Consider the following 19893-nt stretch of genomic DNA (forward strand, 5'->3'; position numbering starts at 1 on the left):
GTGGAATTTATAGTGTTAGTGCATAATCTTTCATATTTAACAGTGAGAACCACTGAACTAGAGGACACAAGTATAATTGTTGGTAGGCTCGGCAAGACCAGGTGAGTTAAGGCGTTCGACTCGTAATCCGAGGGTTGCGGGTTCAAATCCCCATCGCACCAGATGTGCTTGCCCTTTCAGCCGTGGGGACGTTATAATGTTACAGTCAATCCCACTATTCGTTGGTAAAAGAATAGCCCAAGAGTTGGCGGTGGGTGGTGATGTGATGACTAGCTGCCTTCTCTCTAGTCTTACATTGCTAAATTAGAGATGGCTAGCGGAGATAGCCGTCATGTAGCTTTGCGCGAAATAAATAAAAATAAGTGTTGGTAGAGTAAGAATCATCTTCAGCTAAAACAGTTTTAGTTTTCTAACATGGTGTTGTTGTTTTGGAATGGGTTGCCTTCAAATATTGTAGAGACAGTAAATTTAAGTGAGTTTAGGAAACACTTAGAGTATGTGAATGATAATGGCTATCTTTAAGATTATTTATTTATTTTAATTTAGTTTAGAGGATGCAACAGCTGAGATAGACCAGTTGTTTCAAACGTTGTTATATTAACTGTTTTCACTGGTATATTTACATATCTAATTATGGTTTCTAATTCTGTAGTAGTAATAGTTACTTAAACAGGCGTATTTCTAAATTTATGGTTGAGGCACATAAATATTTCCAAATCTTGTTCTTCTAGTTATTGTCGGTGAGATGTTTACCTGTAATATAATACCACACATTTAGCAGGTAGTAATGTTACTGTTGTGTGGTGGAATATAACACCATAAATGTTAATTATGTGCTCTCACCGTTTCAGGATGTAGTATAACAATATACGTGTTTGACACTTGTGGGATGTTACATATTACGCGCTGTTACCACTGTCAGTATGAATGTGAAGCAATGAAACTGTCTGTTTTGTTTTACTTCAAAAAGGCAGAGAAAAAAAAAGAAAGAAACATAACAATTAGAAGTGAAGTGTGTCGCACTGAAATTTGACACCTTCAAAGAGTGTATCACATCACATCACATAAGGATCTCATCCCCTAATTACCCTCCCTTCCAGATTTGGCGACAGATGTTGGTTGGCAGCCAAGAAAAACACCTGAAACTTTTTTTAATATTTATTATTTAGTCACAGCAAGCAACAGCTACTGTCAAATGGAAGAGTGAGGACGTAATACAAAACTTGCCAAGAACAACGGTTTTTGGATGTCGCGAACACACAAAAAAACAACAGTGTCTCAGTGTTATCAGTTCTTACTTTACTATAAGTTCTCTTAATTCTGAGTTTTACTTGGTATTAATATGTTTATATTTTCAGCATTTTGGATATGTTTTGCATCTTAGAATTCCATGAAATAATCTTATGTTGTTTTTGTTTGTTGATTTAATTTGATGACCAAAACCACACACTGTTATCTGTACTGTCCCATGGGTATTGAAATCCGATTTTTTATTATTACATGTATTAATGGTAATATCATGTTATGAAGAATTTCTCTATTAAAATACACCTCACGAAAAATGTTCACAATCTATTGCAACGATATTCAGTTTTTTATCTGTCCTGCAAATGCGCGCGCACCATAATGTCTAAATGTAAATGCACATGCAATGAATTCCATCGAATTTAAATATATTTTAGCAGGCGATTTGTACAATATATATATGCTTCTCAAAGTTTTAAAGTCTAACGTAAGTTTGTAGTATAATATTATAAATTTATTTATTAATAGTATTAAGTACAGTAAAGTTTAGCCCTAACTTAACTCGTAGCTACCTGAGGTCTGCCAGGAGCCAGTTCTGTAGCACTGATCCTATAAGCACTTACCAACATGTTCAGAAATTTATACATCTATGTAAAGCTACAATTGACAAAAAATAACTAGAAACTATCACTTCTAATATATGGACGACTAGCGCAGATAACCCACTAGGAGCTTTGTGTGAAATTACAAGCTAAGTAAACGACATCGTTCGGTTTGACAGTTTTCAGTTCCTTGTATTTCATTGCTGTCATCAATTGAGTTTGATATAGTTTGTCCAAAGGTCCAGTTTACTTTAGAATTTGTTGCGTTTGTTCTGTGCTTCAATTACTTTTACCTACTGCTGGAATCTGTGTTAATAAACCTTCCTTTTGTGTGTCTGTAAATGTTATGCATTAATTGTATAGTCTAAAGAGGTGATTATGTGAATTAAAACTATGTTAGACGCTCAAATTCATTATTAATTGTTAACTGCTCTCTAAAATTTAGGCTTAGAAAAGGCTTAAGATGAGGAATGGTGGAAATCTGGCATTAAAATCTCCCATAAGTATGATAAGAGGTAAATTGAGGAAATTTTAGTTGTTTTTTAACTATTCATTTTCCTGCAGGTGTTTAATAAGCTTTCATTATACGATGAGAATAGGAAATGTAGGATTGTAGGTTACTGCACTAGGATTCTTCTCGCTGAAAGTTTGATATAATCAGAATCTTTTTCTATTTTCGCTGCTTTTCCTTCTGTTCCAGCAGCCACAATCTCCAGTAGTTTGAACGAAGAAACCAGACCGAGGGCTTTAGCGTCCCAGATTGTGGATCCAAAGTTTTGTAATTGGTGCTCCTTTGTTGTACTTCGGAGCCGCGTGTGCATTATAAGAGTGACAGCTAAATCCCACTGTTCGTTAAGAGTAACTCAACAGTTGGCAACGGGTAATGCTAAATATACGTCCTTCTCTAATATTTGCACCTTAAAATTTGCAGATAACCGTCGAGTAACTTTGCACGAAACTTCAACAACAAATAAAGAAGTCGAGACTGTAAATGGGTGGTAGCATTGTTGGCTGTTTTTAGTTCAAAGCTACTCTCTGTGTTCTTGGCAATTTCTCCACCTCGAGAAACCGACCCTCAAATTTCTGCATGATGATTCCATAATGTACCGTGGATCTATCGGGGGACCTATATGCGATTTTGAGTGTTAGGAATACACCACTACGAATTTGTGCAAGAAATAAAATATCCATTTATTTTTTTCTAAACTTGCAATCTAGCCTTTCCTATGTTGATGTCCTTTTTATTGTTCTAAAAGCGTTTTCTTTGAACATTGTGTTGTGGGGAACTTAATACTTATCTGATACTTGCAGCTTTTCCTGTCGATATCATAAATCTTTCATCTGGTAATAAACTTCAGCGTTCACATGTCACGCCGAACCCAATCATCTGGTAATAAACTTCAGCGTTCACATGTCACGCCGAACCCAATCACGACAGATGCACTCGTACACACCTTCACTGATATATAACTTTCCATATAGCATTTATATAATTATCAAAACTTGACGTTTTATGTAATCGATGTTTAAAAGATTCATTTTGTCACCTAATATAGAAATGTCTATCAAAAACGACTTCAGGCCCGGCATGGCCAGATGGTTAAGGCACTCGACTCGTAATCTGAGGGTCGCAGGTTCGAATCCCCGTTACACCAAACATGCTCGCCCTTTCAGCCATGGGGGGGCTTCCCTTTACTTTTACATTGCTAAATTAGGGACGGCTAGCACAGATAGCGCTCGTGTAGCTTTTCGTGAAATTCAAAGCAAACAAAAACGACTTTATGTTTCTTCATGTTCGTTGACGTTTGGGGTGCAGGTTGGCCGTGTGTTAAAGCTATAAATTTCAGTAGCAGGGTTCAGATCAGTGCGATCCCACAAGTAATACCTGCACTTTAATATGTGGGTGTGTTATAAGAGTGTGAGTTAGTACTTTAAGTAGAGTGTTATTAACTGGCTGCCTTCCCTCTGGTTAATAGTTCACAGACGACGGTAGTCTTAGTGGTTTCACCATAAATACAAATTACAATAGAATTTCACCAATGCTAACCATCTTAAGGTTCCTTACCAATGTTAACTATGTATTAATCTTAAAGTTTTTGACCTATGACATCTAGGTGATTCTAGTCTAAGATGCAAGAAACAACTATTTAATAACTGTCTTGTTATCCTAACAGCATTCGATTCGTCCTATCGGTTTGGTAAGTTAAACGACTGCAGACAAACCTACATCTGTACTACTAGAGGGTGTGAATACCATGATGATTTAATAAATTGTGAATCAATTAATAATGTTATTATATACGTGAAGATATAACACAAGACAGGGTGATCTAGCAATGAATAGTATTGGCTATTAAAATGTAACGAAATGTACGTTAGTTATTCTGCGTGTTTTAACAGTGTACTGACTACAAACTTCATAGAGCGTAAAAATGTTTTTCCCAATCGAACCCAAACCAAATTCTTCCATACTCTACAAGTGAAAACATTACTAGTATTGTAATAACCAAGAAAGTTTATTTCTACACATTCTGATAGATAGACATGCCCTAAAAAACCGTTATGAGGCCTTTACTAACACATCAGTGTAGCATTGCTCATACCCAGGAGATATTGATCGATCGGTGCAAACAGTCGCTCTGTTTCCTTAGACATCCAAGGTGGGTAATCGATTAGCTACGTTTCTACGTTTATATTTATTTTTTCTTCATTTCTTTCTGGTTACAGAACACTACAATTCCGTCATGTTGTATAGTGGAAAAGATTAAAAAGCACAGTTGGAATTCTATAGCTGGCCTTGATCTGTTTGTTTTATTCCGTTACAAAAACGCGAGCCTTTCTTTCTTTTTAGTTTCGTTTTATCAGCCGCGTTATTCTTAAAATAAAATAGTTATGATAATATGTGATTAAAGTTTAGCAACCCAGATAATAGTGGCCAACTTAGAATAACTGGCGGTTCAAGTGAATAGAATGTAGAAAGTTATATTAAAACGTATTATCAACTTAGTAAAAGGTTAAAGTTGACACACCTGATGAGACTTCCAGAAATATTTCATTTACATAGGAAACAGAAATGATGCGACATTTAATTACATGGTTCATGCTTATATATATATATATGTGTGTGTGTGTGTGTGTGTGTGTGTGTGTGTGATATGAACTAGCGAGCTTGTAATCGATCTTACTAAAAATCACGCTCACTTGAAATGATTAAGAGAAAACAGAAAAAGTGTACATTTTCATCTCTAGTGGCATAAAAGAAGGCAAAGTAGCACATCTCATACTAGCAGAATTTAAAGTTTTCCCCCTGCTTCACTTGTTTAGGAATCAGATTTAATTTCAAGTATGGAATCAAAATCCACGAAGCCTTCAAATACACGCGCACATTGAATTGATTATTCGAATACGTAACATACAACGTCATCAATGGCGTCTTTACGTTTCAGCAAAAATGTACAAAGGTAATGAAAAGTGAATTCGTGTGATTTTATCTTTAAAAAGTGCTCAACGTTTAAAGTATTGTTGAAATATTTCATTTAACTACGAGTGTTGTGGACTTATTTTTTGTGTTTGCTTGTTTTTGGAATTTCGCGCAAAGCTACACGAGGGCTATCTGCGCTAGCCGTCCCTAATTTAGCAGTGTAAGACTAGAGGGAAGGCAGCTAGTCATCACCACCCACCGCCAACTCTTGGGCTACTCTTTTACCAACGAATAGTGGGATTGATCCTCACGTTATAATGCCTGTACAGGTGAAAGGGCGAGCATGTTTGGTGTGAGGGGTTTCGAGCCCGCGATTAGGAGCTTAACCCACCTGGCCAAACTTATTTTGTGATAGTTTTATTGGCCTAGCGGTTTTTCCTCACCTAAAAATAAACCCTATGTAATTGTGATTAACAGTGAAATGATATTTGTTGCTATCGTAACTTTTAAAAGACAGTCATTAAAAATATTTTTATTAATATTTTTAACCACTGAAGTTTCGAAATGAAAAAAACAAAATGTAGAAGTTTGTTGAATAAATATACTATGGTTAATTATAAAAGTGCCAATCATTTTATTTCAAAATTATTACAATAAAAATTCCAATATATTGAATTCGTGTTACGTGTTACAGTGTGGAGAATAACAGTATAAATCAAAGGGAAGACCCTTAATATTTTGTACGCATTTTAAGCAAACTAAAGCAAATACAAGATCTTAATGAAAGTTGTCATCAAGTGTAATTAGTCGTCAGGGCTAAGCGTTTTTAATCTTATACTATCTCCATGTATATACACGAATCTAAAATTGTGTAAGTTTTGTCATTTTTTATTACTTAAGATTTTTTACTCCACTGTATGCAAATTATGTTAAGAAAATCGGTTAAACATTAATGCGGATGAACGTTTTTTAAGTTAAACTGCATCCCAAATTACAGATGATTAACGTTATAAAAATGAATGGATAAATTTAGTTAAGATATATAATTAGAAGGACCACTTACCTGAGCATATTTAATGAACTTTAGTTTTCGCTGAAGTAGGGAGAACTTAACATTAAACTGATTAACATTCAGTACAGAATTTATAAATTTAGATTAACAAAATGTCTTATTATTTATTCATCAGTGTCGGCAACGTAAACATTGAAATCATTATTTTTAAGATAACCATCGAATGTTTAAAATCTATGAGGAAATATCAGGGGTTTATTTTGAATACTTATATTGTTGTAACCTTGGTTTTCATTGGCGGGTTCTTTATATAGTGAAAATAATTCAACGTTTAGTTCACGTTATGAGAACAAATCACATTATTTCTTTCCTTAATATTTGTACAAGCTTTTGCGCTCGTATGCTGTCTTGGCTTGACTAACGTAAAAGTGGTCAACTTACTTGTACAACGCAACTCAATATGCGAGACAGCAAACGGAAATTAAAATAATTCACCAAATGATACTAACTGATTTAACTTTACCTTAAAAAAATTGCCAGCCACAATTAGCTCGTATTTATAATCTAGCTTCAAATGTACAAGATACTTTGCATCGTATCCATAAATGTTCTAGGCCTATCTTATTAAAAACCTTCTCATGTTTACGTCGTTGTTAAGACATACAGCTCCCTCTAGCTAATATTTGAATTAAAGCGTTAAAACCATGACTTACAACAATATACTTGCATATATAGCGACGACCAACAAACTGCCGAATAAATTGTTGATCCTACGTGACTTGTTCACAAAAAGACGTATATAGATATACAACGCACTGCATGAGCGTTGAAGTGTACGAATTCTTTCTTTCGACTGTGTACTTAGTATTCCACACAGCCGTAGCGTAAATGGTTTTGTATTTAACTGAACTCATTGACACTAGCGAATTACAGAGAATAAGTTTTTCTTTAATCGAATCTATGAACATCAGAGTACTGCTGAGAGAAATACGATTTGTGTGACACGTCAAACTGTGCATTGATTTTGATGTCGAGACGTATAAAAACATCAACCTCTTAAGCAGAAAAAATAATAAGAAAATATAATATCATTGGTATGTTTAATGCTGTTTTAATTCTGTAGGAACTCGTGTCTTCTGGACAAGATGAACGAAACTGGCGAGGCATCGGAATTGCTCTTCTTGTTATACTAATAGTGTGTGCTTTGATAGTGACAGCTGTTGTTCTTCTTACACCTGGTGAGTGTTTTATTTTATTTTTGTTGCAAATCTCACCTTTATTTGAATAAGATATTAATTAATTAACTAGGGAACTTCTGCTGTGGGAAAACAAGAATTTAGAAGTATGCATGCTTGACAATCTGATGAACAATTTTCTTTTTCATTTCTTCATTAACTTTACCCACCTAATGGCACAGCAGTTTGTTCGGTTAATTACACGGCTAAAATCCGGGTTTCGATACCAGTGATGGGCATAGCACTGATAGCAAAGTGTGTAGATTTGTGATTAATTCCAAACAAACGTTAACCCTAGCTATTACTTTGTAATTGTATGACCTCAAACTATTTAACTTTATTAATAACAGATTTTTGTTTTATTTTCAAACGTTTATGATTAAGTGGTTGCTCGGAAATGTGCAGTTTGAAACAAGTCGTATTATAACAAAGAGATATACAATTAACACTGATAATTAAGTATTTGAGATGTTCTTCAAAACCGCTGATTCTCTCGAGCTTTTGCACATTATGGTGAAATGAAATAAATATTGTACGTAACGTAAAAATAATTTATTTTTAAAAAATACTTTAGAATTATCTAAAGTTATCTAAAGCGTATTTTGTGGAAATAGATTAAATTGTGTTGTTTTTTTCTAATAGTTTGGTATAACACAATTAATACATTTACGTTTTAGCTTACTTGGAAACAAACACAAGTCGTACGAGATAGGGTACGTTATGTTAAACGATTTTAAATGTGCATATCACCAAGTCGCGTGCCATCTACGGTAGATATAAATTTGCAGTAGAATTGCATGTATCAGAACTACATTGTGATATTATTTAGCATTTGGCAGCTAGTGTGATACCACAGAAAATGTATTGTTTCTGTAAATATATACAACGCCCCTATTTATGCACTCAGATCGAAAATAAATATTCAGATCAGGAACTCAGAATTTCCAACATTAGGAGAATTTGTTGTACTTTATGACATTGAAAATAAAGCAATATCAATGCACTTGGGGCACTAGAAATTTCCAGAAATAGAACTGCAACAAGTCATACTCCAGCTTTGATGAACAAAGTTTGGCGTATAGTATCAGATGTGAACCCCAAAACACACAAGTCAGTTGCTGAAGCTGTACACGCATCCCAGGCAAATGTTTCCAACACAATAAAGATAGATATTTTCTGAAAACGAGGCCAACAAGGTATTGGTTAACGAATATAAGGCTTTCAGTCACGCACCTCGTTCAACCGTCGAATACCTCAAGCAGCTGGAGAATGTGACTGGTATCCATGTTATATACGAAAACACGCTGGTTATATCACTGATGCAGGACATGTGGTTTTCTGTGAGATAAGACTATTGAATTGGCACTGGAAATTCAGTGTCCTTGTGCAATACATGGATAAATGAAACAAAATGCAGGGAAGAGTAGTATGCTTTGAACGTGACAACCTCACGATGAAGCCTTTTGCAATGGAAAATACATTGCGTGGCTGTTATCGTCAATAATGACGTGGTAAGAATCCAAAATTGTTTTAACACAACTTACTCAACTCTCTGTATTAGTCTCGCTGTGACAAAGTATGTACTAGGCACACCCTTTGTGGCGATACGTTTACCTAATCACATTAAACAACTTTTAATAACAGTGGGTAGATAGCCTCTCAGTAGGTAAGAGGCAGGTCTACGAACTTAACAACGCTAAAATCTGGGATTCGATCGCATGTGGACGACACAGCAGTTTAGCCCTATGTGGCTTTGATCTGATATAAAAAAAAATAAACCAAATGAGTGAAAACATACCACGAATTTCTATGGATAGAAATATTTCCATTACTTTAAAACTCTATTGCTGATATATTTAAAATATTGAAAAATTTAGTTTTAAACAAAATATCATACACAAATGAACTTATCTTTAATATTGTTTAAAAAGACAGAACATTAAATGAAAATATTTGTTTATTACATAAATAAACACAAATACTATAATAGTAGTACACCTTTCTAATAACATATGAAATGTGAATTAGCAGTAGGCGCAGGAATGTTATGCAGTAGTTGTAGACGCCAATAACGATAACACTATGTAACACAAATTTTGTTTCTGGATAGTATGTGTTATTTCTTAATTGCTTATGTTGTACAGAAACTGGTCATTATTCCCTTCAAACTTTACTTTTGTGAGCTGGATAATAAAATTTAAAAATGAGCCTATTTTCTATATAAAAACGGGTAAATTTGCACACTTTCATTTACATAACGTCTGAATAAAACGACATAGATCAAGATTTACATGTATTTATACTAAAGTTATACAAAAATGAACAAAATGTTTAGTAGTGAGTAGTTTTTCGAGATTTCCGACTATAATGTAAATCACTTTCACTTATCAGCTCCCAAATATTGTCTCCCATCATGTTTTCGTTATACGCTCTCAGGTCTCAAAAGCAAAGTTTGAAGAGAAAAAGAGGTATTTTCCATTTACTTAGGCATAAGGAATTGGAAAATAACACTTTCTGCCCATATAGAAGAAGAAGTAAAAAAAAATTGTTACACAGTGTAATGAATAAGTTACACATGTCATGTTGCAACTGTTTTTCTTTTAATGTTAATACACTCAAAACATATTTCATACAGAAAGCAACTGTGAAATTTATAATATGTGTATCGAATATTGCGATTTTACTGATGTATAAAATCTCCGAATTACCTTAAAATAGTATAGTGTAATTTCCTGTATTAAAGACTGTATATTGGTTTAGGCGACGAAGACTCCCTAATCAACAATGAAAGACTCAAGTTGGCAGAGGTTTTCGACGGGAGCTTCTCACCAAGGAGATTTAATGGATCATGGTTAACAGGTGAGTCGGAAAGGTTTGATCTGGCACAAAGACAAGTACCACTTTCTACCGTTATTTTACTTTAGGATTATTATAAATCTGTAGCAAATAATAAACAATTAAAAAATCAGGAAAGTTATAGTTAATTTAAAGTTTGATTTAATTTTGTGCACAACTAAAATCGAACAGAATTAGTAGTGATTAGTGAGAAATTTGTAATATACATGTGTAAACGTGAAGTATTTGGCATTTTATGTGGAATGTTTTAACTATAAGCTTTACTATTATTCAAACACATAAAATTATTTTTGGTTACGTTATTGGTGATTGAAAAAAAGGCATACAATCCTATTAAAAAATACAAGTGGTTTCTGATATTAGTTAATGAAAAGCAAGTTTCTGATATTAGTGGAGGCTTGTTTGGTTTTTGAATTTTCGCGCAAAGCTACACGAAGGCTATCTGCTCTAGCCGTCCCTGATTTAGCAATGTAAGGCAACTGGTCTTCAACACCCATTGCCAACTCTTGGACTGCTCTTTTACCAACGAATAGTGGAATTAAACGTCACCTTATAACCCTCCCACGGCTGAAAGGGCGAATATGTTTGATGTGACGGAGATTCGAACCCACGACCCTCAGATTACGAGACGAGCACCCTAACCACCTAGCCATACCGGGCCTAATGAAGTATAGCGAAGTTATTAATAAATGTAGATTATAACATAATTCAATGTTTTAAAAGTCTACTACGTGAAACAATTGAGTGTTAAACACCAGCTATGGGTGGAGTAGGTATGGTAATTCACATAATTTAAAATGCCAGTTGCTGATAGTACAAAACGTTGAATAATTATTTTTCTTGTTTAAATCTGTTAATGACATAACATGGCAAAGGGTCCGGCATGACCAGGTGGTTAGGGTGCTGGACTCGTAATTAGAGGGTCACGGGTTCGAATCGAGAGTAGCCCAAAAGTTGGCGGTGGGTGGTGATGAATAGTTGCCTTCCCTCTAGTCTAACACTGCTAAACTCATGAAGCTTTGCGTAAATTAAAAAACAACAACAAAACTTTCCTTTATAACTAGTAGATGCAGAAATAAAAACCAATTTATACCTTACCTGCTGTAGATGTGTTCCGTAACGTTAGACATGAACATGTGTTTGAAAATTATGTATTTCAAAATTAATGCTTAAATTTGTATACTTCTAATTTCACGCATTAAGTAGCTCATTTCAGACCTCTCTTGTTAAAATAATGTATTAGTTTCACTATTTCTCATGATGGTAAAATGAGTTTAAATTGCTTAGACAACTCACATTTAAACGTTTGTTCTTTCTTGCCATTTGAGAGAGGATGTGTTAAAAATCCATACGTTAAATAATAAGTGTAGTGATGAACCACACATGATATATCGAAAATGAGGTTAGTGAATGATATTTAACACTTGAAAACATTGTGGTTAATAGTTCTGATGGATCCATACAATGTTTGTTTGCTTTATGAAAATACTACGTCTGTTGTTCCTTCATGTAAACTGGCATCATCATTAGTGTCTGCCCAATGTGTTCTTAATGAATATAGCAATCTTAGAAGTGACTACATATCCGGACCTATGGAAGATAGGTAGTCAAATACTTTTTGCTATCACGAAATTTTGTAAAGATTAACAGCTTTAGAAGCACAAAATCACTATTCACGTCCTGTAACTAAGAACAGATGGAAATTTACACAGCACATCTTTGAAAATGACGTACAGTACAGAAGACAGGTACCAAAAACGTGGCTACTTGTCTGAACATTTGTAACAGAGCAATGTGTATATAATATTTTCTTTTAAGAAAGAGATTATTTGAATTTTGTCTGAGCTCGGAATAAAAAAAAAGGAATTAATTCTAATATTGCAAGTTCGCGAAAAACATGGAGCTAAGCCTTTTTGTTTCAGATTCACATAGTGAAGGAATGTTATCTTTACGTAGGCGTGAAAAGAGTATTTAATCTGATACATGGTTTATATGAAGGGAGCCCTACCTCATTTGTAATATTTACTTGGAAACAAGTTAAAACTGTTAGTATGTCGCGTGGAAAAGTAAGGCAAGCTTACATTTTCACGTAATTGTAGGCTAAGTTCAATATATCGAATTAAAAGCTCATATTTTACTTAATACGAACATTTTGTTAAACGTTTTTTAAACCATCAGATTGATACAGTTACAAGGATATTTAGCGAGAGCTCACGAAAATGGACTTTAACTGTTCTAAAAGTAGAAATAAAAAGTATGATTCACCAGATTAGTTGTAAATATATAAAATAAGGATTCATGTACGTGATAATTTTTAAAAAAAGCTATTTCTTTTGTAAAACTTATCCTTCATGCCATAATAAAACAGGTAAAGAATATATATATATATATATATATATATATGTATGTAAATGCGTAAAGTATTTATGTTTATGTATACATGTGTACACAATTATGTAGGGAGAGAGATAGTGTGTGGTGTATATGTTACTCCATAAAATTGAATGAGGAAACGCGTACAATAAATTCTTGAAATTTTGCAAATAAAAAATACAACTTAAAGTAAATGTCATTAATTATGTGCAACTGAGATGTTTTGTGTCAATGTTTGTTTTATTGCACTTCACATGCGCCACCCACCATGTAAAAGTGTTACATTTCGTCTTTAAAAAAAACACAACCTTTTATCAATTTTTATTCTTATTTTGTTTTGCTGTTTTGGTTGTCACATCCAACAGACAGAACAAAGCTAGTTCATTGTAAAGTCAGACTAAAGTCCTCATGTAGTATCCTACAATCCTCGATATCCAGGTCAGAGATTAACTCCCAACTTATACTATCTTGTACAGATCTCTGTAGCACCACTCCAATTGAGAATGATCAGCGTCCCAAGAGGAAAAACAACAACAAAGAATCGTGGCCAAAAAGTATTAACTCGAAGAAATCAGTTGTCTGACTATTCACGTCCTGTTCACATGAATGTTAATAATCTTCAGAACAATTACACACAAAAAGAATTTTGTGAAATTTACTGAATTTAAATATAATCTTAGTTGTAGATGTGCAGAAGATGGCAATGGTAAAATACAAATAACGTCTTTTATTAGATACAGAAATATACAACACACAAAAATTAAAGTTTAAATTTTTTAAAATATTTATAGTTTTCAAAGACCAGTTTTGATGTCGTAATATAAGTCAATTTTTATGCTCTTAAGGTATTTATTAAAGAGGCAACGTACACTCTAAATTGAAATGTAATACTGATTTCCAGTTTCCCTTATGCTTGGTTCATTTTCGATTTTCAGAAAAAGAATTTATTTTCCGTGATTCCAATGGAGCTTTGGTTTTATTTAACGCTGAAAGTATGAACTCCTCTGTGCTAATGTCCAATATAACATTTGTAAGTGTTTTCATGTTTATCTTTTAGAAGCTACTGTTTATTTTATTGATTTAGAGTAAAATTAATTATGCTTGATAATGTGCATCTTTTAAAAGATGCATAACTTGACCTTTCACTCTCATGAAGTATTTAATTTTCTTTGTAAATATAAAGTATAAAATAAAAGCGATAACTAACATTTAACTGTATGTGAATAATATAAACACACGCTAAACTACAAAGAGATTTTAAACTGTTAGAAAGGGAGCAGGATTTCTGACACAGATTTTACAGGATACTCCACAGATAAATAACCAATGTTTGCTTCAGACAAATCAGTAATGTTAGTTACGGGCGGGAACAATGCTTTATTAATCTGTAAAATGTAAATGTTTAATTACTGGTGTGGTGTTTCGCATATAATCAACAAAGCACAGAAGTTAGGCCTATTAATAACTAAATCATTTGGGGTTTAGGTGTTCACATTCCGACGAGTTACGATAGTAAAGTCGTAGGTACTAGACACAGATTGCAGATGCAGAAGAAATGTTTAATGGTAAATTTTACGAATAACGATACAAATATAGAATACACCGTAATACAATACACTAAAGATAAAAAGTCTAGGGTACTTGATCTCATGTGTGGGTTGATGTATGACTGACAAGTGATAAATACTTTAGTATAAAAATAGAAATCTTATCAGTCCACGTTGACCTTCCACGTGAGTTAAAGTGTGTAAGATGAAGTAGAAGAAAATGCTGAATAAAGAAGTGCCCCAGGTTAAGTGAAATGTCACGTGACTTCAATCCCATATATACTCATTGTGAAAATCCAAGATCACCAATGAAGCTAAACGAAAAGTCTTTAAGCAATGGAGCCATGAATTTGTTCACAATAAAGACAATTTAAATTCTGCTTTAAAAAGTTAAACCAGATGCGTGTATATGAATCACTGGACTCTAAATTAATTTTGAAAGTAAAAGTATATAATAAAATGTGACAGGAACTTTAAGCTTTCTGCCAGATACTCACAAAAGTACAATTCTTGAACACAGCGGAAGTAACTACTATTTAACAGTTGTTAAAATTCGGTGAACTTTTTATGGATATTCCATGGCAAAGTTTTATCCGATATTTGTGTAATTTTACTTTCCTAAGGCCCATCACTGTATCGTTGTAGCGCAGATTTAGGAAAGGAATATTTTTTTTATACTGAGGTAGTATAAAAATACTTGTCCAGAAATAAATGTCGTTTTTGAACTGCACATTTTGGAAAAGTGTAAATCAGTGTTCTAAAAGATGTTTTAGTCAAAGTAAGTACTATTTGCTTCAACACATTTTTGCCAACGTGTAACTATGCTGTTTATGTCCCTGTTGTAGAAATCAGAGTTTCTATGGTCAATTAACTCCCTGAAAGCTTCTTCTGCAGCTGCCTGGTTTTGAAAGTGTTTATTATTCGAAAAGTTGTCAAAGTGCTTGAAGAAAATGAAAATATATAGGATAAAGGTCTGGGGAATAAGGTGGATGAGGCAGAACCTCGATTCCCAATTCGTTCGATTTTTGGAGCGTCAACCTTGACAGGTCTCATAATGTTGATTTTGTTGATCTTCAGTCATTTCATGCGGAAACCACTTATCCACCTTTTTCGTTTTTCCAATGGCACTCAGGTGGTTGGCAATGATTGATTTGTTTGTGCCTAACTTTTCTTCAGTCTCATGTGCTGTTGTGCGAGGGACTGCATCAACTGCTTCCCTTAATATGTTTTCATTTGAGGATGGCTTCCTTCTACGACCTTCGTGGTCTTCAAGACTTTCATCTCCATGTCGAAACCTTTGGAACCAACGCTGAATTATACATTCAGTAACAGATTCAAAATCTAATTCCTGGTTGATGTTTCATGTAGTTTTTCATCCAAGTTTGAAGTCGCAGAGGAAAATAAGACGAAAATGCTTTTGTCCATACTGCCTTAAGGGCTGCAAAACTTACTCTGCGTAGAGTTGAAACAGCAGTTAATTATGACACTTTGTAAGTGGTAAACATTGGATTAAACCAACCAACCAACAATAAGTTACTCAGTATTCAGTTTCTAAATGTCATCGTGAGAATTCCGATATTTATTTCTGGACAATCTAATATTTCACCAAGAATCAGCCTACCTGTTACAACATCATAAAACCTATAACTGACATTCTCACAAACTATTGGCACATGTCATGGTTAACTTACCACCTTTTTGTACCGGAAGCTTCGTGTGCGGTGAAATTTTGAGACTTGTTTTATTTAATCTTAAGTTAGGTTCCAGAACATGCATACACACATCCTGACAGAGATCGTAATTTAAGGTCATTTAATGCAAATTCTAGGAATCATTGATCTAAAACTTTATCATAGTACAGTATGATGTGGTAATTTATCGTTTGAAAGAGGTATGGTTCTTTTCCATAGAGTTCTATCAATGCAAGTATTGAAACATTGGCCACGTAGAAATATGTCAAGCCACTCGTATCGCTTCCTAAACGTTTAGTATTCAACCGAGTTTACATCACGTAGGACATGGCCGTGTCATGACGTGGTTTCTAACAAAGTAGATCATTCTACGATTAGGCGTGGTAGAATATCCTTAACCCTTAAAACGCCATGCTGCCTTCATTAACACTATTTGTTTAAGGTCAGTAGGCTTACTTGATTGAGGCGTATTTACTTAAACTGGCTGGCTGTAATAGCTATTGATCCTTATTTATCTATGCAAAGTGTACAATGAAATTCGAAGACAAATCCCAAGGAAGATGTTTGTTAGTGGTTGGTGTTGTAAATCAACATTTTTAGAAAGATATATGCGTGTTGTATGCATACTATTATATATTATAATTCAAAATAATGTAAAACTGAGATTAATTTTAATTTAAAAGTTAATTAAATGTACAGATGTATCACATTTATTATGTTTGCCAACAAGATTATACATACAGTTTTCTTTCCTAAGAAATATATTTTAATATACAAACAATAATATAATTTATAATAGTTATTACAAATAGCTACTATAAACGATGATTTATGTACAAACATTTTACAAATAGTGTATATACAAAATGTTTACAAACTTCCAAACAGTATTGAGTCTTCTATCTGATCCGGAACTAAATATTTTACCGAAGTTTCACGATGAGTGAATTAATTTCGAGTTTGTATCGGTACAGTAAACTTAATGGATAGCTAGCTTTTCACTGATTGCACACGAATCGGCCCGGCATGGCCTAGCGCGTAAGGCGTGCGACTCGTAATCCGAGGGTCGCGGGTTCGCGCCCGCGTCGCGCTAAACATGCTTGCCCTCCCAGCCGTGGGGGTGTATAATGTGACGGTCAATCCCACTATTCGTTGGTAAAGAGTAGCCCAAGAGTTGGCGGTGGGTGGTGATGACTAGCTGCCTTCCCTCTAGTCTTACACTGCTAAATTAGGGACGGCTAGCACAGATAGCCCTCGAGTAGCTTTGTGCGAAATTCCCAAACAAACAAACAAACAATGCACACGAATCTTTCACCACCGAAGTTATCTAATGTTTTCGTAGAAATACTAACGTCCTACGGTAATCCACTGAAGTTAAAAGGTTTGTAATGTTCGAAATATATAAATGTTCCTGGTCAAATATATGGTTTCTCGATTAATACGAGTTAATCACAGCTACACCTTCCGGTATTTATAGTATACGAGCTGTATCAAACCAACATAAAATGATTCTCGGCGCGTCGGTTTGCAAACGTTAAGGCGAGGTTCTAGAGATTTTAGTTGGCCCAACAACATAACTGTGCTTTCATGAAACATGTATTGTTTATTCTTACACTTGAGAATATTTCACAAAGTTAGGGAACAGGCGGGAATTTTGCAATACACATTTAACGTATGCATTTCTAAGTATAAATGTAACTTGCACAATATAATATTAACTCTATTACAACACACACGCCAGTGTATATGTAAATTTCAGCTTTTATGTCGAGGAGTTTGCAACTTTGAAACTTGTAAGGCATTTTTTTTTTCCAGAGACAATACAATGCCAAGAAATACCTTTTATCACAAGACAGAAAATATGTTCTTCTTACGTATGACATTACAAAGGTAAGTTCTGCGAAAAAATCTTACGTAGCTGATAGAATAAAAAAGAATATTTTGTTAAATATTATTGTAAATTTCACCTAGGATATACATGAGTCGTTGTCTGTTTCCCTTTAAGAGGGTTTTTAATTGGCATCTACTTGTATGTTCATCATACATTCACGTTTCATGAAGTTTGAAAGTGACGTAAATTTAACTTTGAATACGAATGATTAAAAACTTAATGGTGTTTCCAATATAAAGTAACTAATATTTATAAGATTTAACAAAGTACTAGGATGCTCACTGTTTAGTTTAAAAATATTTCTATATGTTGAACTTTGTGAATATAATAAAATTATAATCTATATAGATTCTATAGCATTATGTAACACAAATTTTGTTCCTGAATAGTATGTGTTATTTCTTAATTGCATATGATGTACAGAAATTGGCCATTATTCCCTTCAAACTTTGCTTTTGTGACCTGGATAATGAAATTTAGAAATTAACCTATTTTCTGTGTAAAATCGGGCAAATTTGCACATTTTCATTTACATAAGGTCTGAATAAAACAACATGTGAATCAATATTTACATGTATTTATACTAAAGTTATACAAAAATGTTTAGAAGTGAGTAGTTTTTCGAGATTTGCGACTGTAATGTAAATCACTTTCACGTATCAGCCCCCAAATGTAGTCTACCATCATGATTTAGTTATACGCTCCCAGGTCACAAAAGCAAAGTTTGAAGAGAAAAATAGGACTTTTCCACTTACTTTAGGCATAAGAAATTGGGAAATAACACTTTCTGCCCAGGAACAAGAAAAAGTAAAAAAATTTGTTACATAGTGTAATATACTGGTTTAAACTAGAAGATATTATTCAAGCCAACATTTTTATGGTGACACAGAAAGGAAAAACGCTAGTTAAAGGGTTAATGCAGTTTTCTTTGCAACACTATCAGTTTGATCAGATATATGTAATATCATTATCAAATGGGAAATTAGATCTGACGTATCGAAATAATTTATCTAGTAACAGGAATTGTTTGGATGTTGAAAGTGTTTGTTCTGTTTTGGTTATTATATCGAAAGGAGATGTTTTAGCTGTTTCAACTGTTTACGTTAATATTTTATGATGCGTTAGATGTTGTGATCTTTCGTATCATAAACTATGTGAATGACTTTAGTTATAAAGTTGGTATCATTATATGGTTTTCTTTCTTTTGGCCCTGCATGACCAGGTGGTTAAGGCACTCAACTCGTAATCTGAGGGTCGCGGGATCAAATCTCAGTCGTACCAAACATGCTCGCCTTTTCAGCCGTGGAGGCGTTATAATGTTACGGTCAATCCCACTGTTCGTTGGTAAAAAAAAAAATAGCCCAAGAGCTAGCTGCCTTCCCTCTAGCTGTACCTAGTTTAGCAGTGTAAGACTAGCGCCCTCGTGTAGCTTTGCGCGAAATTTAACAAACAAACAAACTCTTTCTTTTTCATTTGTTTCATTGTTTGGTTTGAATTAAGCACGAAGCTACACAGTAGTCTGTGTTCTGCCCACCACTAGTATCGAAACCCAGTGTGGATCCGCTGTGGGAGGTGTTTCTTCTTCACACAATTGGCTAAGACTGATTTCAAGCGGATAAGTTTGTCTCAGCTTGCCCATTCGCATCATTTAAATGTTATTGGTCAATTCATGGTTCAGTTTACTCGTATTTTGTACCCTTTGTAATTAAGTATTTCAAGTTGATGGGAACTTGGAGTCTGACGAAATAGCATCCCTAACCTTTGCACTAAATTTATATTTCTAAATATTATGTACTGGGAGCTGTAAAATAATTTATACTAATATAATTAGCATTTAACTTCATATGCCCTATCCATTTGTTAGTATTGAAACTTATTATAAATCTCAGGTTTTTGATATATAATCTTAGTTTGTTAATTCTAAAGCATCTATTTGTCAGTTTTATTATTCAGATTAATAAAAAATGTTAATGTATCTCAAAACGTCTGGTATGGGTATTAACACTTTTATTGATTAAGG

The 19893-nt window shown here is 33.9% G+C and overlaps 1 protein-coding gene across 5 annotated transcripts in view; it reads left to right on the forward strand.

The window, feature by feature from the left end:
* Positions 1-19893, forward strand: part of LOC143256027 (A-type potassium channel modulatory protein DPP6-like) — a 367278-nt gene that overhangs the window by 295622 nt on the left and 51763 nt on the right. For all 5 annotated transcript variants that reach the window (XM_076512601.1, XM_076512600.1, XM_076512603.1 and 2 more), the window contains 4 exons: positions 7404-7518; positions 10276-10374; positions 13680-13774; positions 17798-17872. In XM_076512601.1, the coding sequence (XP_076368716.1) occupies positions 7404-7518; positions 10276-10374; positions 13680-13774; positions 17798-17872 (384 nt within the window). The remainder of the gene's footprint in view (positions 1-7403; positions 7519-10275; positions 10375-13679; positions 13775-17797; positions 17873-19893) is intronic.

The sequence above is a fragment of the Tachypleus tridentatus genome, chromosome 7, assembly GCF_004210375.1.
Source record: "Tachypleus tridentatus isolate NWPU-2018 chromosome 7, ASM421037v1, whole genome shotgun sequence".
Taxonomy (NCBI): Eukaryota; Metazoa; Arthropoda; class Merostomata; order Xiphosura; family Limulidae; genus Tachypleus; species Tachypleus tridentatus.